The sequence below is a fragment of the Myodes glareolus genome, chromosome 2, assembly GCF_982192425.1.
Source record: "Myodes glareolus chromosome 2, mMyoGla1.1, whole genome shotgun sequence".
Taxonomy (NCBI): domain Eukaryota; kingdom Metazoa; phylum Chordata; class Mammalia; order Rodentia; family Cricetidae; genus Myodes; species Myodes glareolus.
The window spans coordinates 124,772,751-124,796,261 of NC_142027.1; the positions used below are offsets into that span (position 1 = coordinate 124,772,751).

Genomic DNA, 23,511 nt, shown 5'->3' on the forward strand with positions numbered 1-23,511 from the left:
CTAACAATACCTTGTCACAGTAAACACGACTATGGTAAGTAAGCAGCAAAGATGTCTGAAGGCGTCCACATCTCTTCTGAAGAGAGGTGCTAGACCAGGATGCTGATGTCTGTTCATGCTATTTGCAAATAAGTTTGAAACTTAGGGAGACAATATAAACTACAATAGCCTTTTAATCTAATTTTATTCCTGAAGTTGAAATTACTAGCAGGTAGCACTAAAAATACACCTTCACTATACAAAACAGTGTAAACTGATTATATGTTAATAAAGAATTTAGCACACACACACACACACACACACACACACTTCTAAGATAAGAAGCTAGATGCAGCTCTTGCTATTAAAAGCTGTACCTGAACAAAAATGGACATATTTATCTGAGGCCCTGGCAGTTGACTATAGAATGTCAGTTGTCTCCCAATTATGTTTAAATGCAGAGATAGCAACAATGTGGAAACTTATATTCATCAAATATTAGCATTTAAAATATACATGACTAACAAAGTGAACATTCAGAGCATCCACTGCTCAGTATAGTCCACACTAGCCCACTTGTGAACAATGAGTTCATTTCTAAGTGAACATAAGTTTCAAACACATGATAAAAAGGGGAAATTAAGAGACAGGCCTCCATAGAGCAAGAGGAAATACCCACACTGACAGTCTGACCTCAGCAACTAGTGCTCAGGGGAAATAAGTGATAAAACCCAGCAGAAGCTGGGAAAGCCATGTGTCCACAGGCATATAGGCCTGTCTTAGGATGAACTTTCTGTCCCCAATCAGTAATGAAAATAATTTTTAAAAATAGTCTCTGCCTTGGAACAGTAAGTTTCCAGTCCTTTATGCACTCAGATGTTTGGGGTAGAATCATGGGCGTGTGTCACTGCAAGGGGCCTCAATCTCATGACTTGAAAACATGCACAGCTCGCACCACATACTGCCGACAGATGGGACACTCACTCATGCGCTTGCCACACTTGGTGCAGGTGACCATGTGCCCACACTCCAGCAGGACACAGTCAATGACTGCATCCATGCAGATTCGGCACAGGCTGTCGTCTTCCTCATCCTGAAGCTGCATCCGCTCACCGTCTGAAAAGAAATAGAGAGCTAGGGCTCTGGAAGTGGCCACTGGCCTTGCTCCCCTACCCACGGCCAAGCAGCCATCTTCTGAGCAACGAACACAGGCTCAGTACCACCCCAGTGCTATACAGAAAGTAGTCCCTTAACCTCCCTCCCTACACTTCTTATACTAGATGTGATACGCATCTCAGATTTCCGGAAGAAATATGTGGCTTAGGACCAGCTAAAATGTGTTCCATAAATGTTGGCTACTTATTTCTGTTTTATGATGCAATAGAAGAGGTTTGTAATGAAGATATATTCATTCTATAGGAAAAAGAAATAGGGGCTAGGGATGTAGCTCAGTTGGTAGAGTACCTGCCTAGCTTGTGTGAAGTCTTGGGTTTGATTGCCTGGCTTACAGGCACAACAGTATATGCTTGTAATCCTAGCACTTGGGAAGGTAGAGGCAAGAGCTTAGAAGTTCAAGGTCCTCTTTATAGAGTGAATTTGAGACCAGCCTGAGTTACAGGAGACCTTGTCTCAAGTAAAACAAACAAACAAACAAACAAAAACAATCAACCCATAAAGTACAAGTTTAGCTGGATGTTTCAGCTGTATGGCCATGAAGATGAGACAGTCGCATTTCGGTAAAAGGAACTTTATTCCACAAATAATAAGAAAAACTAGATTCAACAAATGACTGATTGTCTAGCTTACCTGGTAACAGTTGTCTCAAAGCCCATGTAATGTAAGACTATTTAGCAGCTCAATAAACTGGCTTACATAACTAACCCAGGGACTAAAAAGATACATTTGCTTTTCTAAAATATCGATTTATTTATTTAATTTTAGGTGTTATAGGTGTTTTGCCTGCATTTATGTCTGTGTATCACTTAAATGCCTGGTTCCCATAGAAACCAGAAGAGGAACAGGGTCCCCTAAATTGAAATAACAGAGTAGGGAGTCTCTATGTAGCACTGAGAATTGACCTTGGTACTCTAGAAGAACAGCCAGCAGTTTTTAACTACTAAGCCATCTCCCTAGCCCCAAATCTTTTTTTTTAATGGTTTGTGTTTTAATAATTTAATTTTTAATTTTATGTACACTGGTGTTTTGGCAGGCATGCATGTCTGTGCTACAGACAGTGGTAGGTTGCTTGTGAGTGTGTGAACTGAACATAGATCTTCAGGAAGAGCAGCCAGTGCTCTCAACCACTGAGTCATTTCTCCATCCCAGTGATTTTTATTTTCAAGATAGGGTCTGACAGCTAGCTACCCTCCCGCCTTAACTTTCTGAGTACTGGGATCACAGGCATGCACTGCCACGTGACTAAATCCGACTTAATTATGGCAACAAACAACCCAGTTTTTAAAGCCCAAGAAAGGATACTCGGGAGAAAAAGGAAAATTAAACCTACATGACTTTTGGTTTTCTTCATTCTCTTTGTACAACCGGTTGACTTTCTCTACCAGCTCCCATTTTTCACAACAGCCAGAATAGTTGACAAAATTCCGAGCCAGGATCTCCTTCAGCTGGCGCACACTCATCCCTTCTACCTCTTCAAGGCTTGACAGGTCGGACAGCGAGGCTCTCACTTTCTTCTTAGAGAGCCCTGGGTTCTGAAATCAGAACATCTATTAACTTTGTCTCCACACGTCCAGATGCCTCTCCTATTTTGGTCCAAATGGCTCTGGATGCTCTCCCCAGACTCCTCAAGTTCCCTGAGGTAATGCAATACAGTTGTCTACAGCTGAACTAGAAAAAAATGTCCTGTGCTGATCTAGAGGAAGTCCAGCATCTTCCCTTTCTGCCAATGCATTTATCAGGAAATGCAGTTTTAAAGGAGTTTTACCTGTTCCTCCAAGTTTTCTTCTTGTTCTTCATCATCATCTTCTTCTTCATTATCATTATCATCATCTTCATCTTCATCGTCATCATCATCATCATCTGTGTTGGCTGAAGCTATCTCACTTTGCACCTATATGTATGACAAATCCAACTGATAACTAATCAGGCTTCTCTAATTTTTACTTTACTTCTCTTCAGAGAAAAACTATCCACTGATCCTCCAAGGTTACTTTAGAGCCAGGTCAACAGAGCAAGCAGAACATTCCTTCAATCCCCGCACTCGGGAGGCAGAGGCAGGCAAATCTTTGTGTGTTCAGTGCCAGCCTGGTCTATAAAGTTAGTTCCAGGACAGCTAGGACTGTTACACAGAGAAACCACGTCTCAAAAAACAAAACGAAACAAAACAAAAATCCTTGATAAACCGGCTAGTGGTGACACACAACTTTAATCGTAGCACTTGGAAGGCAGAGGCAGGACAGGAAATTCTCTAAATTCAAGGCCAGCCTAATCTACAAAATGAGTCCAAGACAGCCAGGGCTACACAGAGAAACCCTGTCTCGGAAAAAAAATTCTCAATAAACAACAGTTTTAATTAGAAAAACAAAAATTCTTTCTATTTTGTATTATATATTTTCTTTCACATATTTTCCTTTGGGGCTAGAGAGATGGCTCAGCAGTTAAGAGAACTGGCTGCACTTCCAGAGGTCCCAGGTTCAATTCCCAGCACCCACATAACAGCTCACAACTATAACTACAATTCCAGGGGATCCAACACCCTCATACAGACATAAATGCAGACAAAACACCAATTAAAAAATAAAAATTAAACCAGGCGGTGGTGGCGCATGGCACGCCTTTAATCCCAGTACTCAGGAGGCAGAGGCAGGTGGATCTCTGAGCTCGAGGTCAGCCTGATCTACAAAGTGAGTTCCAGGACAGGCTCCAAAGCTACACAGAGAAACCCTGTCTCAAAAATACCATAAATAACTAAATACAGATTTTTTTTTTAAAGGCAAAGTCTAACCTGTGCTAGAATTAACTCATTTCCTTCCTGCCCCCACATTCCAAATGCTGGAATTGTAGATGTATACCACCACGCTTAATGACATTCTTTGGCCACAGCATATAATAGCTAGGTTGGTTCCAATATCACATATTTCACCCTACAGGCACTACGTTGCAGCACTGTGCCACCTACATCTCCCCCAAATGGTGTCATATATCCCCAAAATGGTACAAGTCAGATATATCTTTATATAATTACGCAAGTTCTCATTTGAGAAAAATCATAAAACTTTGGTCCTTGTCTTACCTAAATTATGAATTTTTGGATAACAGCTAAATCAATCTTTCCGTCTCTGTCCTTTGTTTTAGTTTTTGGTTTTTCAGATAGGGTTTCCCTATGTAGTTCTGGCTGTCCTGGATCTCACTCTGTAGACCAGGCTGGCCTTGAACTCACAGAGATAGGTTGTGGAATATTACTTTAACTAGGGAAAGATGTGTTTATGCTAGGTTTTTTTGGGGTTTTTGTTTGTTTGTTTTTGTTTTTCGAGGTTTCTCTGTAGCTTTGGAGACTATCCTGGAACTAGCTCTTGTAGACCAGGCTGGTCTCGAACTCAGAGAAATCCACCTGCCTCTGCCTCCCAAATGCTGGGATTAAAGGCGTGTACCATTGCTGCCTGGCTATGCTGTTCTTTAACATGTAAAGATGTGTTGCTTTGACTGTCTTTTTTGTTGGTGGGTTTTTTTGTTTGTTTGTTTTGTTTTTCGAGACAGGGTTTCTCTGTAGCTTTGGAGCCTGTTCTGGAACTAGCTCTTGTAGACCAGGCTGGCCTCAAACTCACAGAAATCCACCTGCCTCTGCCTCTGCCTCCTGAGTGCTGGGATTAAAAGTATGTGCCACTATCACCTGGCTTGCTTTGACTGACTAAAGCACCCGATTGTTCTAATAAAAAGTTGAACGGCCAATAGTTAGGCAACAGAAGGATAGACAGGACTGACAGGAAGAGAGAAGTAGTAGGAGGAAGAATCTGGGCTTGAGAAGAGAATGAGGGAGCCGCCAGAGGCCAACCAGCCAGACTCTGAGTAGGACATACAGGATGAAAGAAAGGTAAAAAGCCCTGAGGCAAAACATAGATGAAGAGAAACATGTTAAGTTATAGAGCTTGTGGGACAAGCACAAGATAAGGCTGAGCATTTCAGACTCATTTATGTACAACAAACTATGAGTTGCAACCCTGCATGTTATCCAGCTATGATGCTCAAGAACATTATTAGGATAGTATTCTTTTTATTTTTTTTAATTTTATTTATGTTTTATGTATGAGTGCTCTGCATGACAGATGAGGGCATCATATCCTATTATAGATGGTTGTAAACCACAATGTAGTTGCTGGGAATTGAACTCAGAATCTTTGGAAAAGCAGCCAGTGCTCAATTGCTGAGCCATTTCTGCAGCCCGAGATAGTATTCTAATTATACTAAATAAGTACATTTATTTTTGTTATTTAAATTAGGTAATTTTGTAATAGGAGATATAGCTTAGTTAAGAGTACTTGCTTAGACTGTGTAATGGTGGTATAGGTCTTTAATCCCAGCATTAGAGAAGCAGAGGCAGATGAATCTCTGAGAGTTCGAAGCCAGCCTGGTCTACAAAGTGAGTTCCAGGACAGCCAGGGCTACACAGAGAAACCCTGTCTGGAAAAATTAACAAGAATGCTTGCTCAGTACGAATAAACCCCTGGGTTCAATCCCCAGCACCACCTAATCCAGGCTATAATGATGCACACATTTTTGACCCCAGTGCTCAAGGGGCGAAGCTGGGAAACCAGAAGTTCAAAGTCAGGGATGGGGTGGAGAATAAAGCTCAGATAATTAAAATGCTTGCTGTACAAGGACCTGAGTTCAGGATCCCAGCACTCACACAAAGGCAAGGTGAAGAGCACATGTTTCGATGCCAGCACTAGAGACAGTGATAGAAGCATCCCTGAGGCTTTCTGGCCAGACTGCTAGCAGAATCAGTGACTCCAGGTCAGTAAAAGCCCAGTCTCACAGATTAAGGTAGAGAACTGAGCAAGCAAAACATACACACATGAACAGGTCATCCTCAGCCCCAGAGGGAGTTTGATGCTAACCTGAGGTAGAGACCTTGTCTCAAATTAAGTAAATAAGAGCAAGTCAGAACAATTTCCCTTCATCAAGGTCAATGATTATTAACTATTGAATGTTTCTATGGTCACTGACACTTTAGTTACTACTCCAACAGTTAACTATACAAATTCTATAACTACACAAGACAGGAAACAGAGGACAAGAAACTCATGAGCTATTTCAGACTACACATCAGGCAGACATGCACTGCAGCCCTGAGGATGGAATCTCTGCCCTTCATCTGAAGTCACCCAGCACTGTCGATCCCTATCACATATGGGCAAGAGTGTACACACCAGGCTCCAGGGTCATCAACGACACCATCCTACCTGTGCCAGAACTTCTGATCTGAAGGTCCCATCTGTGTCCATGAGCTCACCCTGGAAGGAGGACACAGTAGCAGAGGGGGCTGTATAATTTGAAAAAAAAGATTGTGTAAAAAAACTAGAAGTCTGGGACCGTGAGGAATTCAGGCTGCTTGAGTCCAGGTCACCCCCTGAAGCTAGTCCACGATGGCACAGTACTAGATCTACCAAGTCTTCTTTCTCCCGACAAGTGTCAGTCGGTATGTTTCTGAGGAGGAGATACTGCCGTAGGTCCTTCACTTTCAACCGCATCAACTGAGGGCGCTGGAAGGCTGTCTCCTGCAGTAGGTGACAAGTAGAACATCTGCGGAGGTTTCCGTGTGAAACCGAGCAAAAGGAGCAGAAGTCCTTCTTGCAGTCACAGCAAACGTGCTGAAGACAGAACAGACAACACCACACATAAGTCATTGTGAAAGCACCCTCTTCTTAAGCTTGTATTAAAACTGAAACCTGGGTCATGTGCAGTCCCCACCACACCAGCCTATTTTCACAAAACCAGTTATCACTAGGGCAGCTTAGAGTCACAAAACTTCAAATACAGCACTTTAAGAAAAATATACACTCTTGTGTTAATGAATTAAAACATTTCCACCCCTTGGCACAAACATGTAATTAGCAGAATGAGCTGACTTGAACCACACGGAACAGAAAGCACAAAGCTCTTTTCCTGATCTTTCCCTATGTGGAGAATTTTCTCAGTAAAGAGGAGGAAAAAAGCTTAATAGAAAAAGAAAGGAAACTGACCTCTCCAACTTAACCCAAAGACACAGAAGATGCCACTAGCACAGAAATCTGTAGCAACGTGACCCTAATTACAATCTAAGCCATCTTAGAAGAGGGCCTTCGAGAGGACACTCAGATGTGTCCACTTCTGCTCAGTGTATGGCTCCCACAAGCCAACACTCTCCTTTATGTACTTCAAGGGATTATACTGATCAGACTGCATGACCCGTGAAAGTAAAAGTTGTAACCTAAGTGCTTTATGTAAAATCTCCACAAACATTAGTTTATTCATTGCCACTCCCACCCCTACAACAGGTTCTTTTGCTGTACTCAAACTGGCCTAGGACACTCTAAGTAGCCTCACCTGGCCTTGAATTTACAGCAATGACCCTATCTTAGCCTCTTCAGTTCTGTGATTACAGGTAAGTTTCAATTACACCCAACTTCCTTATTTAAAAGTTAAGAATACTGGAGCTAGAGATGACTCAGTGGTTAAAAGCATTGCTTGTCTAGAAGATCCAAGTTTAGTTCTCAGCACCCATGTCCGATAGCTCACAAATGCTACCATAGCTCCAGTTCCTGGGTATCTCAAGCTCTCTGGCCTCCTCAGGCATCCACATACATGCAGTATCCACTCACAAAGCCACACACACATAACCATAACAAAGAGGGAGGCAGAAAGCAAACAAAAAAAGAAACAAAGTAACAAAGATGGTCAGGGAACTCCATGCATGGCTCAAAGGTTAAAAATTCTTCCTGCAGCCCTGCAGAGGTGTCACAAATCTTTAATCCCAGCACTGAGGAGGCAGAGACAGGAGGATCTCTGTGAGTTTGAGGCCAGCCTGGACTAGAGCGAGTTCCATGACAAGTTCCAAAGCTACACATAGAAACCCTGTTTCAACAAACAAACAGAGTTCTTCCTGCTCTTCCAAAAGACCTGTATTTGGTTTCCAGCACCCACGTTGGGCAGCCTTTAAGACCAGCACTCAGGAGGCAGAGGCAGGCAGATCTCTGTGAGTTTGAGGCCAGTCTGGTCTACAGAGCAAGTTCCAGGACAGGCTCCAAAGCTACAAAGAAACCCTATCTCGAAAAAAACAAAAAAGAACATGGTCAGACGCTGGAGAGATGGCTCAGTGGTTAAGAACATTGTCTGATCTTCCAGAGAACCCGGGTTCAATTCCCAGCACCTACATGGCAGCTCACAACTGTCTGTGACTCCAGTTCCAGAGGATCCAACACTCTCACACAGACATACATGAAGGCAAAAACACCAATGCATATGGAATAAAAATAAACTTAAAAAAGAGGGGTAAAAAGAATATGATCAGAGTTTTCCCTATTGGGTTGCCTTGTCCAGCTTTGATGAGGGTATGTGCCTAGTCTTATTGTAACTTGTTATGCTGTGTTTGGTTGACAACCCCTGGGAGTCAGTCCTGATCTTTTCTGAAGAGAAAGGGAAGAGGAGTGGATCTGGGAAAAAGGGAGGTAGGGGGAGGAACTGGGAAAGAGGGAGGGGAAACTGTGGTCAGAATACAAGAGAAGACTAAATAGAGATGGTAGCTAGACAGACAAAGAGACAGACAGATAGATAGACAGACAAGACAGTGTTTGGGGTCAGGAGTCAGGAAGAATGTTGAAGAATGTCTCATGTTGTAATCTAATACTTGGCTGAGGCAGAAGGACAGCTGGGCGTTTAAATGAGTATCATCAGGAATGAAGTAAAGATTCACACACCAAAGGAAAAGCAGCAAAAACTGATCAGAAAATTTGAGAGAACTCAAATCTTATTGCATAGATTTCCAAATAGATTATCTATTTAACATAACTTACAACCAAGAATTATGATCTGTGTCTTGTTCATTTCACCATGTGTTATTTGTACGCAACATTTCATCCAACTCACCTTCTTTCTAAAGACTGAAAATGAAAGCCCACATGCTTTGCAAACTATATTGGGCCCTTCAGTAGCTGCTGGTGGGTAGGTGGGAAAGTCAGAGCTTGGTGTAAATCTGAATGGGCCGGTGCTTCCTGGAAATCCCGCCTGCTGACCTCTGACAGCTCCAGTTCCCATGACTTCATTTAGCAGCCCACAGCATGAAGCCCACATAGAAGTAGCACCCGCCTGAAAAAACCACAAATGCATAGTTTAAAACCAAGCAGAGGAGCTGGAGAGATGGCTCAAAGGTTAAGGACACTGGCTGCTGCTCTTCCAGAGGACCCAAGTTTGAGTCTCAGTACCCACATATTGGCCCATACTATCTATAATTCTGTTCCCAGAGGATCTGATGTTCTCTTCTGGCTTTGTAGGGCACCAGGTACACACAAGGTACGCAGATATATATGTAAGCAGAACATCCAAACGCCTTTAATCCCAGCACTCAGGAGGCAATGGCAGGTGGATCTCTGTGAGTTCGAGGCCAGTCTGGCCTACAGAGTGAGTGCCAGGACAGGATCCAAAGTTATACAAAGAAACCCTGCTTTGAAAAATAAAAAAGGGGGCTGGAAAGATGGCTCAGAGGTTAAGAGCATTGCCTGCTCTTCCAAAGGTCCTGAGTTCAATTCCCAGCAACCACATGGTGGCTCATAACCATCTGTAATGGGGTCTGGTGCCCTCTTCTGGCCTGCAGGCATACACACAGACAGAATATTGTATACATAAATAAATAAATAAATATTTAAAAAACATTTTAAAAAAAAGAAAGAAAAATAGAAAAAGAAACAAGATAAGCCAGAAGTGATGGTGCATGTCTTTAATTTCAGCACTCAAAAAGCAGAAGCAGGTAGATCTCTGAGTTAGAGGTCAGCCTGGTCTAGGAAGTGAGTTACAGGACAGCCAAAGCAATTACAAAGACCCTGTCTCAAAAGTTAACAAATAAAATAAAGCCAAGTGGAATGTGGGCTGCCACTTTTCAGAGGTAAGTTTGCCTTAAGTAACTTTGAGATCACAAAGTAAGTGTCTCCAATCTATCATCCCCAACACAGTACTAAAGAAGCTTCAAATTCAGGAGCAGGTAGGGTAAATATTCCAAAAAGCACTTTATTTCCAAGCATCCCTAAGAAGAGACATTCACGTTACCAAAACTGCAAGTCATTGTGAAAGACAATTTTCTGATATTTCCAAACAAGAAAAAAAAAAAAAAAAAGTTGAAGCCAGGCAGTGGAGGCGTATGCCTTTAATCCCAGCACTCTGGAGGCAGAGGCAGGTGGGTCTACACAGTGATTTCCAGGACAGTCTGGTTACAAAGGGAGGGAGGGAGAGAGGAAGGGAGGAAAATGAAACAGGGTCTAGAGGCCCAGGACTCAGATTTGCAATCCTCCCCGTCTCAGGTTTCTATAAGTAACTACACTGACTCTATGTCAGTCAAGTATGTCCTATGCAATGTTGGAGACATGCTAATCCCCTTTAAATGTCAGTTTTTTTATGAAATTTAAAGTCCTACGGTGTCTGAGTACTGGATACTACAGGTCTATTTCTCCAGCTATTATTTAACAGAAAGATAAGATATAAAACCATACTCTCATTAATCCTATTGTCTCACTCGTTATTGAGTATAATATGCTAGTTTTTATTGTTAAACAGCACAGGGAAGGAGGCTGGAGGTTAAGAACACTAGTTGTTCTTCCTAAGTTCAATTCCCAGCAACCACATGGTGGCTCAAACCATCTGTAATGAGATCTGGTGCCCTCTTCTAGCCTGCAAGCATACATCCAGGCAGAACACCGTATACATAATTAATAAATATATCTTTTAAAAAAACGGAAGAATGTAGCTCAGCGTCAAGAGTATACTTAGCATGCATGAGGTCCTGGGTTCCATCTTAAGCATGACAAAAAACAATCAAATGCCAAATAAAGCTCTCTATGGGGTTTTGTTTTTGTTTTTTATTTTTCTTAATAGGGTCTCTTAATGTAGCCCTAGCTGTCTTGCTTGGAACTTGCTATGGAGACCAGGCCTTGAACTCCCAGAAATCTATGGGAGAACTGGGATTAAAAGCGTGCACCACCATACACACCAGCAGCTCTCCAGATTTTAAAGTATCTCATGCATTTATCTTCCTTTTTTAATTCTACTTTATTTCCCACATTCTTTATAAAGAATATATTAATTTGACATTAAGGGAAGCACTTTTAAGACAAAAGCTGCTCTATCTTTTCAGGATGAAAGCACTAAACATCATTTCCAATGGTCAAAACACTCAACCTCACAAAATATAAAGGACATTTGCCCTCCCCCGAATAACTTTCTTTTAGGGTATTTTTGTTTATAACTTGTCTCTTTGTTCTCAGTAAGAATATGGTTATCACTCACTATACCACCTATAAACAATTTATTTTTATTTTTGTGTTGCTGGGAATACACCCCTGCTTGGCAAACACTATACCAGAGAGCTACAAGTACAGCTTCTGTCTCAGAAATGTTGATAAGTAAGCCTGTTAGATATAGATACAAATTTTTAAATGTGAGGCCAAAAACCATTTTCCCGTGCTTAAAGAATAAAACGTACAGTGTTTGGGATAGTAGAGGTGTTTTGGTTTTGTTGTTTTCTTTTTTTTTTTTTTTTTTTTTTTTGGTTTTCGAAGATAGGTTCTCTGTGTAGCCCTTACTGTCCTGGAACTTAATCTGTAGACCAGGTTGACCTTGAACTTGGAGATCTACCTGCCTCTACCTCCCAATTGCTGAGAATAAAGTCATGCGCTGCCACTACCACCTGGTTCCCATGTCTTACTTAAACATATTCTAGAACCTAGACAATGTGATAAATGGTAGGAGTCGAAGTACCTGAGGTATTAGCTAAAATGGCACCAAACAATACCACATGTGGCTCCATTTATTTTATCTGTCAAATATTATATCCTCAACTAGCTTAAAAAAAAAAAACTTGCTGGGCGGTGGTGGCGCACGCCTTTAATCCCAGCACTTGGGAGGCAGGCAGATCTCTGTGAATTTGAGGTCAGCCTGGTCTACAAGAGCTAGTTCTAGAACAGGATCCAAAGTTACAGCAAAACCCTGTCTCAAAAAACAACAACAACAACAACAACAAAAAAAAACCCTAAAGATTTAAAAACACAACTTGGAGTACTAATAATGATGATGCTGTTCTCACTATCCAGAAGTCATTCAAGTGAAGAAAAAAAAAAAAGAATGTAGTATACAAAATTCAACTGTCTAAGTACCTTCATCACTAACTTAAGGATTATACAGCTTCACATCCATAACTCTCAAAATAGTGTTGCTTTAAAAAGGCAAGTAAAATAATGAAGAGTCCCTATCTTAGATCCTAGAGCAATAGTTTGCTTATACATAAAAGCACAAAACACCAAACTAACAGTGATTCTTCCTTCAAGGAAAAAAAAGATTTGGCCAGGAGTGGTGATGCACGCTTTTAATCCCAGCACTTGGGAGGCAGAAGCAGGCAGATCTCTGTGAGTTCAAGGCAGGCCAACCTGGTCTACAGATAGAGTTCCAGGACAGAGAAACCATGCAGTCTTGAAAAACCAAAAGGAAGAGAAAGATTTATCAGCAGTCTTCAACGAAAACACGTGTGCTCTCTTTCACTATCCTCTCGGAGACAGGGTTTCTCCATCTCTCCAGGTAGTCCTTGCTATCCTGGAATTCTCTATGGAGACCCAGGGAAGTGCTGGGATTCAAGAAGATGCATGCTACCATGTCCCACCAAAAGAAAGCTCGCTCTTTCTTTCCTTTCCTTTCCTTTCCTTTCCTTTCCTTTCCTTCCTTCTTTCTTTGAGACAAGATCTTACTGTGTAATTCTGGCTTGCCTGAACTAGCTACACAGACCAAGTTGTCCTCCAATTCATAGAAAGCTACCTATGTATGCCTCTGAGTGCTAGGATTAAAGGTGTACACAACCATATACCCAGCAATGTTCTTTTAAATCTTCAATCTAAAAAAAAAAAATAAGAAAAATAAAAAATGTTATGGTGGAAAGGTATTAAGAAAGACACCCAACGTCCCCTCTGGCTTCTAAATACACACATACATGTAAAAATACACCAAAATCTTTTTTAAAAAATCAAAAATAAACTGTACTTCTAGTAGAGGGAACAGAGGACCTATTTGAGAGAAAATAAGTACAATTTTAGGTAGATGCTATTAATAGAGGAAAACAATATAGTCCCATTCCCTCATGGTGCTATGAAAGAGCAGGAATTTCCTTTGCCTCCAGAAAGAAAATAATCAAAAGGACACTAAGAGCTGAGGAGATAGCTCAGGTGGTAAAATGTTTGCCTACGAGCAAAAGAACCTATTTTCTACCCCAAGAACCTGCTCCCTACACACACAAAAGCCCATGTGAGGATATGAGGACACAAGTCTATAATCTCAGCAACTGGGAGGTGGAGGCGAGAGGATCGAGAGGATTGGAAGCTCAAAGTCATTCTTGGCTATATAGTAAACCGAGACCAGCTTGAGTTACAAGAGGCACTGTCTTGAAATATTAAGTAAGTAAACTCAACTATATAGTCAAAAAGCTGAGCATATGGTGAATCTATATCCCAGCCTTAGGAAGGAGACAGGCAGATCCTTGAGGCTTGCTGGCCAACCAGCCTTGCCTTCTTGGCAATTTCCAGGTCACTAAGTGTCTTAGTCACTGTTCTATTGCTGTGAAGAGACACCATAACAACTCTTATAGAAAAAAAGCATTTAACTGAGGGCTTGCTTACAGTTTCAGACAGTCCATTATCATCATGGTGGGGAGCATGGTGGGAGGCAGGCAGGTGCTGGAGGAGTAGCTGAGAGATACATCATGATCCATAGCAGATAAACTCTCAACTTGGCAGGGTTTTTGAAACCGTAAAGCCCACCCCCACTGACACATTTCCTCCAGAGGCCACACCTCCTAATCTTTTCAAATAGCACCATTCCTAGGTGACTAAGCACTCAAATATATGAGCCTATGTGAGTTACAACAGGAACAACCCCCAAAGTTCCCTCTAGACTATACACATGTACACACTCACATAATCACACACGCAGAGAAGACTTTTAGCTTTCTTTAAATATTTCATTATAAAAACAAAATAGTCCCACAGCTTCCCAGTCAAAAATATATTGCTGTCACACTTACTTAGTACAATGCACATCCATATCACTACTTCCAGCCCCAAACTATAGGAGAAGGGAAGAAAACAGTGAAAAAGCTAGGTTGTAGCCTCATTAGGATCTGTGAACTTTGGTCAAACACAGCCAATGAGAAAGTAACTCTGGGGGCTGGAGAGATGGCTCAGAGGTTAAGAGCATTGGCTGCTCTTTCAGAGGGCCTGAATTCAACTCCCAGGAACCACATGGTGGCTCACAACCATGCCTAATGAGATCTGATGCCCTCTTCTGGCCTGCAGACATACATGCAGGCAGAACACTGTATAAATAAATTTTTAAAAAGGAAAGAAAATAGCTGTTGCTTTAAGCGAACACTCTTGGCAGTATAGGAAGGGTAGAGCCCACAATGCTCCCTTCTCTAAGAACAGCATCTGCACCTTTTCAACCTATTTGACAGTTCAGAGTTCAAAGGGGGCTGTATGCACTCACTAGTCCTGTCTGGGGTATCCATCATTCCCACCTAGAGAACATGAAAAACATAACTTTCACTTCTATATGAAGCCCTGTGTCTTCTGACACCCCAGAACTGAAGTGATTTCTTTAGTAATCTGACCTCCCCTGTACTTGGGAACAGGCGGTTTTAGTTCCTGACCTCTGAGGCTGTACCATCATGTGCTAAGTGATGAAACTGTGAAACTGACCCAGACTGTGGTTCTCTGCATGTCAGACTCACCACAAAGCCTTAAAAATTATTCATGCCTGAAGACCTGAGCTTATACCTCGGGTCCACACGAGAACCACCTTCCCCAAAGTGTCCTCCAAATGCCACACAAGGGCTGTGGAATACATATGCACAAATAAACAAACAAATGAAATTTTAAAGGTTTTTAAATAGGGGGCCCTCTGATTTTGCTACTCTAGAGTACAGTTTGGGCAACAAATTTTTTTCTTTAACTCCCAACTGATTCTAATATATAGTCAATGTTTACAAGGTCAAGGCTTTCTGGGTCTGAGTGAAGATTCCTTCTTCCTGCTCAAACAATTTTGGCTAGAAAAGTCTGGGTAATGTCTCACCCACGTGCTCACCCAAGACTTCTCTATTTCTTTGTTTTCTGGGGTGTGCCTCTACTTTCCCACTTCCCTTTACAGCTCCCCAGTACTTTCAGAAAGTATTAGGTAGCTATATTAGAATGGCTTAGCTGAGGTTCTGTCAATTTAATCTGATTCTCAAATTAGTTCCCTTTACTGAAATTTAGTGATTTCTTTCATTTTACTTACTCTCTGTTCCCAACTGTTTTGCTTTGTTTTTCTTTTTCAAGACACAATCTTTCTACGTAGTCCTGCTACCAGTCTGGCCCTGAACTCAGATTCTTCTGCCACTATCTTGAGTGCTGAAATAAAAGTTGCACGCCATCATGCTGGAGCTACTTTTATGTCCTACTGAACTTCCTGTTTTCTTATGTGAAATCTCTAACCCCAGGAAAACTGGCACTGATGGTCTAGTCTCTCAAAAACAGGCACTGCTAAAAAATTTTTGGTAGCCAAGAGTGCACCAAGGGAGGCAGAAGCAGGAGGATCTCTGTGAGTTCAAGTCCAGCCTGGTCTACAAGGAGAGTTCCAGGACAGGCAGGATTACACAGAGAAACCCTGTCTCAAAAAACAAAACAAAATTGTTTTTAGGTCAGCAAGATGGCTCAGAGGATAAAAGCATTTGCCACACAAGCTTGATACCCTGAGTTTTAGCCCCTAAACCCAGATAAAGGTGGAAGGAGAAAATCAACTCCACAAAAGTTGTCCTCTTATCTCCACACTCTAGCCAGGGTGGCTCATGGGCATTCCCTCCTAGCTCCCATAAACACAATAATAGTAAAGTTAAAAAAAAAATTGACTGAAGCCAGGCATAGTGGCACAGTTTTAATTACAGCACATAGAAGACAGGCAGGTGGCTCTGAGTTCAAAACCAGCCTGGTCTACATAGCAAATTCTAGGTTAACCATGGCTACATAGTGAAGCACTGCCTCAAAAAAAAAAAAAAAAGAAAGAAAGAAAGAGAAAAACACCAACAAAAAACCCAACATCTTTTGTCCTTCACTTTCAATTAGAAGAATTTCAAGATGGCTCATTGATTAGAAGAGTCTGAAAGTTCTTCCAGATGAACATAGTGAGCTCCAAGTCTACATAGTGAGACCCAGTCTCCCAACAGATAGATAGATAGATAGATGGATGGATGGATGGATGGATGGTGTGTTGCAGATGGTTGTTAAAGTATTCTGAATGTTTCTAAGAACATTCTAAGAATGAACTTAGCCCTCTTCCAGTGTCAGTTTTCAAATGATCTCAATGTATGTCTTGTGTGTATATACATGATGTACAATACACTTAGAATCCCTGAAGCAGGGAAAAGTTTCAAAATACTCCCACTACTAGGGAGGCAAAGGCAGGGCAGATCTCTATGAGTTCAAGGTCAGCCTGGGCTACAGAGTGAGCTACAGGACAGGCTCCACAAGTACAGAGAAATTCTGCCTCGAAAAACCAATAAAAGGCCTCGAAAAACCAATAAAAGGGGCTGGAGAGATGGCTTGGCGGTTATAAGCACTGACTGCTCTTCCAGAGGACCCAGGTTCAGTTCCCAGCACCCACATGGCAGCTCATAAGTGTGTGTAAATCCAGTCCCTGAGCGATCTGAAACCTTCACACCATTGCACATAAAATAAAGTTTCAAAAAAGGGGGGGAGGGGAAGGGAAGGAAAAACCAATTTAAAAAAAATACTCAAAGGTTACTATAAATTTTGACCCTTTTGTTTTTGTTTTTCAAGACAGGGTTTCTCTGTGTAGGTTTGGCTGTCCTGGAACTAGCTCTTGTAGACTAGGCTGGCCTCAAACTCACACCTGGCTCAAATTTTGGCTCTTATACCACAGTCCAGCTCAAATTTTGGTTCTTATACTATATACTGTGATCTCTTTTAATGATTCCATTAAATAAAATATTAACCAGCCAGATTAGAGAACGTGGTTTCTATGATGACTAAATGACAGAGAGGGGTGGGGAAAAGGCAATGGACAGAGGATGGAGTTGTTGATGGGTATAAAAACTAAATCATTTAAGTCATTTACTTTCAGTTAAATAAACAGTAGAAATTATAACACTTCCTAAGAGTCCACTGTGCTGCCAAATGAAATATAATAATATTGTCCTTGCTGGGCGGTGGTGGCATACACATTTAATCCTAGCACTCGGGAGGCAGAGGTAGTTTGAGGCCAGCCTGGTCTACAGAGTGAAATCCAGGACAGCCAGACACCATCTTGAAAAACCAAAATAAATAAATAATAAGAGTATTCTAAGTTGCAATGATATTTTGTAACTACACTGGAAAGGTAAAAAAAAAAAAAAGTGCTCACGGGGGTTGATGGCTCAGTGATTAAAAGCACTGGCTGCCCTTCCAGAGACCAACTTTGATTTGCGGTACCCACATAGTGTCTCACAACTATTAACACCAGTCCCAGAGGTCTGACATCCTCTTCAGACTCCATGGATATCAGGCATGCTCATGGTGCAGACATATATGCATTCATACCTATAGAATAAAATTTAAAAATTTAACAGAACAAGAACTTTAGAGGCTAGAATGATGGCTTAGCAGTTAAGAACACTCACTGCTCCTACAGAGGACGTAGGTTGAGTTCCTAGCACCTAGGTAGCACAAGGTATCTCACAACCATTGATAACTCCAGTTCAGGGGATCTAATGCCAACTTCTGACCTTTGAGAGCAGCAGGCATACAGATGGTGCACATACATACATACAGAGAGACAGACAGACAAAACACTCATACACATAAACCTAAAAACATTTTTTAAGAGTTTTTTAAAACTCTCACAGTATCTTCACCTTTAAAGTTAGTTCCAATATTTCCCACTCCAGACCACACAATTGCAATCCAAGCACTCAGGCAGATCACTCACCAGTTTAAGAATAGCCTATATATTCAGTTCCAGGCCACTCAGAGATACAGTAAGACCCTGTTTCAAAACAAAGAAGTTACCTTTTCCAAAAACCTTCCTTGCTTCCAGCAGCAAGGGGCTTGTTTTGAAATCAAATCACATGTTGTACCAGCTGGAACTCTCAATTGTCCTGACTCCAGCCTCTACCTCACAATACCTGCTGGGATTACAGGTAAGCAACAATGAAAGCATCATTATTTTTCTTGCTTCTGAGGGTTGGTTTTACACACACACACACACCTTACATTATTGTGGTTTGTAATGTGGCTACTTTGGATCTGTCTGTATTTGTCTGGGGTTTTTGTTGTTGTTGTTTGGTTTTTGATGAAAGCACTTGCTTTGTAGCAAGTGGTGGCCTCAGACTTGCAGCAATTCTCCTGCTTCAGCCTCCTAAACATTGATTACAGGCCTGTGCCCCCATGCCTACCTTGTCTCCTTTAATTGGCAAACTCCTTCCTAAAGAGAGGGATTATATTCTGAGTTACCTCTACTCTCTCTTGACTAATACAAAGAAGAAACTGGACAAACAGTTGCTGAATTATTCTAGCCACTTGACACTCTTTCAATCGTCCACAGTAAATCTTAAACTCTTTGTGAAGGTTGAGCTAATCTAGCAGCCTAAAGCCAACAACACTTATTCGATGAGATGAACACAACCGTCTCTGTAGGGAGAGGTATCATCACCTTCTGACTCACGTCACTTGGTTTGATTTGGGCAAATGAATCAATACCTAAATTGACTGTTGTACACGGACTCTTTAGAACTCTCTGTGACGAAGTTGAGAAAAATCATCTCCCCAAAGTAGGCCAGAATCACGCACATGCCCCCTCCCCTTTTCTGAAACTTCTATCAGTGATGCTCCCACGCTCTCACTCCCACCTGGGAGAATGGCTGTCAAATTACTTGCTGCGTACCTAGTGGCGATGCAGACGCAGCTAGCGCTCTAGGTCACGGCCACAGCGTCTAAAGCCGCGGAAAAACTCCTCTGCGGGGCGGACCCCAACCCCTAGCCTCTCTAGCCAGGCTACCCCGGCCCCAGCCTCACACTGCCCGCACCGCTCTCTGCCTTCTGTCTCGTGATGCCCCCCACGTCTGGGTTGGCTCAAGGACTCGAAGAGGCAGAGGGCACAGCAGTAGGCAGAGGGCACGGCAGTGGGCAGAGGCACCGAGGCCTGAGGAGAGCTCTAGCGGTTTGAAAAGCTCAGGACCCCGAGAAACGCACAGGGTCGGAGAACAGGGCCCAGCGGGCTGAGACTCAGGGCCACTCGCCTCCTCCTTGGCAAGGCCGCCGGGGGGCGCTGTGGGAGCTCGGGCGGATCCGCTAGCCCGGCCTCTCCGGCAGGAACCGGTCGGGGCGCCCCCCGCAGTGGTGGTCTCTCAGGAAGCCGCCGGGAAACCTGTGAGACAGAGTAAAAGGAGACGCTCCGGGCGCATAGGAGAGGCAAGGAGGGCCTCCCGGCTCCACCAGCCTCTCACCTTCATGGCCGCGACCGCCTCGGTTCGGTCGGCTCTACCCGGGAACTCAGCACCATAGCAGCCTCCTCACACAACGGACATCCTTCCTTCTAAGGCGGCGAATGCTGCGCCTCCCGAGGCCGACTGAGCGTCCCGACGTAGGGGGCGTGGCCACGTCCGGCTCACGCCCCGGGAAGACGCCGATCGGCGAGCAAAGCTCACCAATCCGAAGCAGTTCTTCGGGGGGCCGGTCACAAAAGCCAATGAAATTGTAGGGAAGGGGCGGGGCCTCGGATGGAGCCTCGGGAGCAAAGAGGGGCAGGGCTGGGCTGGGCGGGGCCCGACGCTTCGGCTCTCGGAGGGGAAGCTCCCGAGACTGGATTGACTTCCCACTTCCGTGCCTAAATTCCCCTACGGAGACAGAAAAGAGTGTGATGGGGTGGGAGAAGCGGTTGGTTTGGAGGATTTTGTTCTGACCTGCCGAGCAGGCCCTCGAGGCTTACCCCATTCTCCGAATGTTCTAGATTCCCACATTGTGAGACTCTCTGGTCTCCTCAAGTAGAGGTGTAGAAAGAACCACTAATAAGGTTTATTGGATTAAATTCCCATCGCTCTTTTATTTGTCGTTGTTTAGCGTGGAGGGCGGCGGTAAGACAGAGTTTCTCTGACTGTCCTATGAAGACCAGACTGGCCTCAAACTCAAAGGAGCCGCCTGCCTCTGCCTCCAAGTGCTGGGATTAAAGATGTGCACCACACCTGAGACCAATTGACCTTTGAAATGTTCAACACGACCCAACTCCTAACCCTTTGAAGGAATTCACGTGATCCTTTCAAATTGACTTGGGAGGCAAGGAAACAAGTGGCAAATGATGGTACCAATTTCTTCAACCTCACTGGGTTAAGGCTTTAAATAGTTGGTTTTCCTACACTTCTTTCTCTCACTTCAGAATAATAATTGAAACCTTGCCGGGCGGCAGTGGCGCACGCGTTTAATCCTTTATTATGGGAGGCAGAGGCAGGCATATCTCTTGAGAGTTCAAGGCCAGCCTGGTCTACAAGAGCGAGTTCTAGAACAGGATCCAAAGCTACAGAGAAACCCTGTCTCAAAAAAAAAAAGAAAAAGAAAAAGAAAAGAAAGAAAGAAAAAGAAAAGAAAAAAGAAAAAGAAAGAAAGAGAAAAGAGAAAAGGAAAAATAAACTGACACCTTAGACCTGAAAATGTTAATTCCTTCCCAGGCAGTTCTATTCCCGCCCCGTTCCTCAATGCAGGGTTTCTTTGTGTCCTGGGGCTGTCATGGAACTCGCTCAGTAGACCAGGCTGGCCTGTTCTCAGACAGATTCACTTGCTTCTGCCTCCTGAGCGCTGGGGTTAAAGGTGTGCTACTACCACTGCCTGGTCACTATCATTTTAAAAAAAAAAAAACACAACAACAAACACACTTTAAAATTCTTTACCTTGTGTATTTATGCACCATATGTGTGCCGTGACCAAAAGTCAGAAGATGTTGGATCCCCTGGAACTGAATTACAGATGGTTGTGAACCATTATGTGACTGCTAGGAATCAAACCTAGGTCCTCTGCAATAGTAACAGTAACAATGCTCTGCCTGGCGATGGTGGTGAATGCCCTGCACTTGGGAGGCAGAGGTAGGTGAATCTCTGTGAGTTCAAAGACAGGCTAGTCTACAGAGCGAGTTCCAGGACAGGCTTCAAAGCTACAGAGAAACCTTATGGGGGGGGCGATAAAAGGGTAACAGCACTCTTAACCACTGAGCTATCTCTCCAGCCCCTGTCTATTCCTTTTTTTTTTAATTTATTTATCGTTTTTGAAGACTTTATTTATTATATATGGAGGCCAGAAGAGGGCACCAGATCTCATTACAGATGGTTGTGAGTCATCAGGTGGTTGCTGGGAATTGAACTCAGGACCTCTGGAAGAACAGTCAATGCTCTTAACCTCTGAGCCATCTCTCCAGCCCCCCATCTATTCCTTTTTAACAGATCTGCTTAGATGTACTCTTTGGCAGAACACTCATGCAGCTGGACACTGTGGCACAGGCCTTTCATCCCAGGACTGGGGAAGTAGAAGCAAGTGAATTTCTCTGAATTCCAGACCATCTTAGACAATGTAGAATGACAATTCTACATTGTCAGACACCATCTTAAGACACAAACCAAAGCATAGAGAGCTATTTTCTTCGACTGACTATGTCAAGCCTATTTTTCTTCAAGTTCTATTGAGATAATGTAATTTCTTGTCTAGGATGAACCTGAGTTTTCTTATTTGGGAAAATTCAGAAAGACAGTCATCCCCCATGTTAGTGGCAGCAGCAGCACTTCATTAAAAGAGAAACTATCAGAAAGCACTTATTCTTTCTTATCATCCAGGCAAAGAACAGTCATTAAACATTTGCTGATGGGGCTAAGGAGGCGACTCAGTCATTAACGTGCCTGCTGGATAAGGACTAGGACCTAAGTCCCATCCTTGGCACCCATGAAAAAGTCAGGTTTGGTGGCACCTATCAGTAATTCTAGAACTCAGTGGGTGGAGACAGGAGGATCCCTGGAGCTTGTTGGCCAACATTGGTGAGCTCCAGGCTCAGTGAATGCATGACTTTGTCTGAGCAAGGGAGGAAGCAATTAAAGAAAACAACCAACATTGGCTTCCAGCCTCCACCCATACACACATTTTTTTTTAGCTAAAAAATATTAAGCCAGACATGGTGGCATACATTTTTAATCCAAGCAGGCAGGATGCAGAGAATTTAAGGCCAATCTGGTCTACATAGTACATTTAAGAACATCCAGATTTGCTGGGGATGAAAAGACTGGTTTTCCCTCAATAGTCTATAAGGGTTAGTGAGTAAATATCAAAATATTCTGGCCATCATTAGCTGTCTCAGAAATGCAAATAAAACCACAGACATCACTCCTACTCAGATGCTGGAAAGAGCAAAACACGTGTAAACCTTGTGAAGAAGAGGAAGACTCACTGGTGGTCGAAATGTAACATGAGAAGGCTGCTGGGCAGAATTCTGGCAATCATTTAAGAATGTGAAGCATAAAGTTATCTATGACCCAAGAACACATGACCGCAGAGAAACTTAGAGTAGGATTCACAGTAGCTAAAATGTGGAGGCTACACAAATGTCCATCATTGAATGAGTGTAGAAACATGCACAGTCTTTTCTTTTTGAGGGGGGGCTGACCCCTTGGGTACAACAGAATATTTTCTGGCTTGACTAACATGCATGAGGCTTTAGGTTCAATCCCTAGTGCTGCCAATGGAAAACAGAAACTCATTTACAAAATATGTCTGAGTCATCAAAATGACTCAGTATGTAAAGTACTGTGGGCAAAGCCTGAGGAACTCAGCTTAATCCCCAGGATGCATTTAAGGTGAAGGAGAGAATCAGCTCCACAGAGTTGGCTTCTGACCTCCACATAGATGTTGGGTACAACCATCATATACTTTCCACCCCCCATCCCTCTTTCTCTCTTCCTCTCCTCTCCTCTCCTCCTCCTCCTCTTTCTCTCTCTCCTCTCTCTCTCTCTCTCTCTCTCTCTCTCTCTCTCTCTCTCTCTCTCACACACACACACACACACACACACAACATAGCAAATAAAATTCAGGGGCTGTCTAGATAGTTCAGTGGGCAAAGGCATTTGCATTCAAGCTTGATGAACTAAGTTCTAGCCCTGGATTTGATATGATGGAAGAAGAAAACCAACTTCCCGAAGTTGTCCTCTGACCTCCATACAGGAACCAGAATATGTGCAGTATGTTCATACATGTGTGTGCACATGCACAGGCACACACACACACACACACACACACACAC

At 42.9% G+C, this 23,511-nt stretch overlaps 1 protein-coding gene across 5 annotated transcripts; it reads right to left on the bottom strand.

Annotated features, from left to right (window-relative positions):
* Positions 1 to 167: 167 nt before the first annotated feature.
* On the bottom strand, positions 168 to 19,845 carry Rnf34 (ring finger protein 34). Of its 5 annotated transcripts, none has more exons than XM_048447341.3 (8): positions 19,691 to 19,810; positions 18,255 to 18,370; positions 17,611 to 17,786; positions 9,058 to 9,276; positions 6,396 to 6,803; positions 2,921 to 3,046; positions 2,486 to 2,687; positions 168 to 1,095 (listed from the first exon to the last, which is right to left on the bottom strand). In XM_048447341.3, the coding sequence occupies exons 3-8, from the start codon at positions 17,740 to 17,742 to the stop codon at positions 905 to 907; spliced, it is 1,278 nt and encodes a 425-aa protein (XP_048303298.3). In that variant the 5' UTR covers positions 17,743 to 17,786; positions 18,255 to 18,370; positions 19,691 to 19,810; the 3' UTR covers positions 168 to 904. The 5 variants fall into 5 exon arrangements, with proteins under 5 accessions (XP_048303298.3, XP_048303296.3, XP_048303297.3 ...); XM_048447339.3 differs by having other exon boundaries at positions 18,255 to 18,373; positions 19,691 to 19,804; XM_048447340.3 differs by lacking the exon at positions 18,255 to 18,370 and having other exon boundaries at positions 19,691 to 19,820.
* Between the last annotated feature and the right edge of the window lie 3,666 nt (positions 19,846 to 23,511).

What these genes read in the sequence shown, in the direction of transcription:
- Rnf34 (XM_048447340.3), bottom strand. Translation starts at nt 17,742, where the DNA reads ATGGAGTCTGAAGAGGATGTCAGACCTCTGGGACTGGTGTTAATAGTT. An exon ending in GATCAGAAGTTCTGGCACAG is followed by an intron (nt 3,047 to 6,395) that starts GTAGGATGGTGT and finishes TCATACATATAG; the next exon opens with GTGCAAAGTGAGATAGCTTC. An exon ending in TGAAGAAAACCAAAAGTCAT is followed by an intron (nt 1,096 to 2,485) that starts GTAGGTTTAATT and finishes ATTTCTTTTCAG; the next exon opens with ACGGTGAGCGGATGCAGCTT.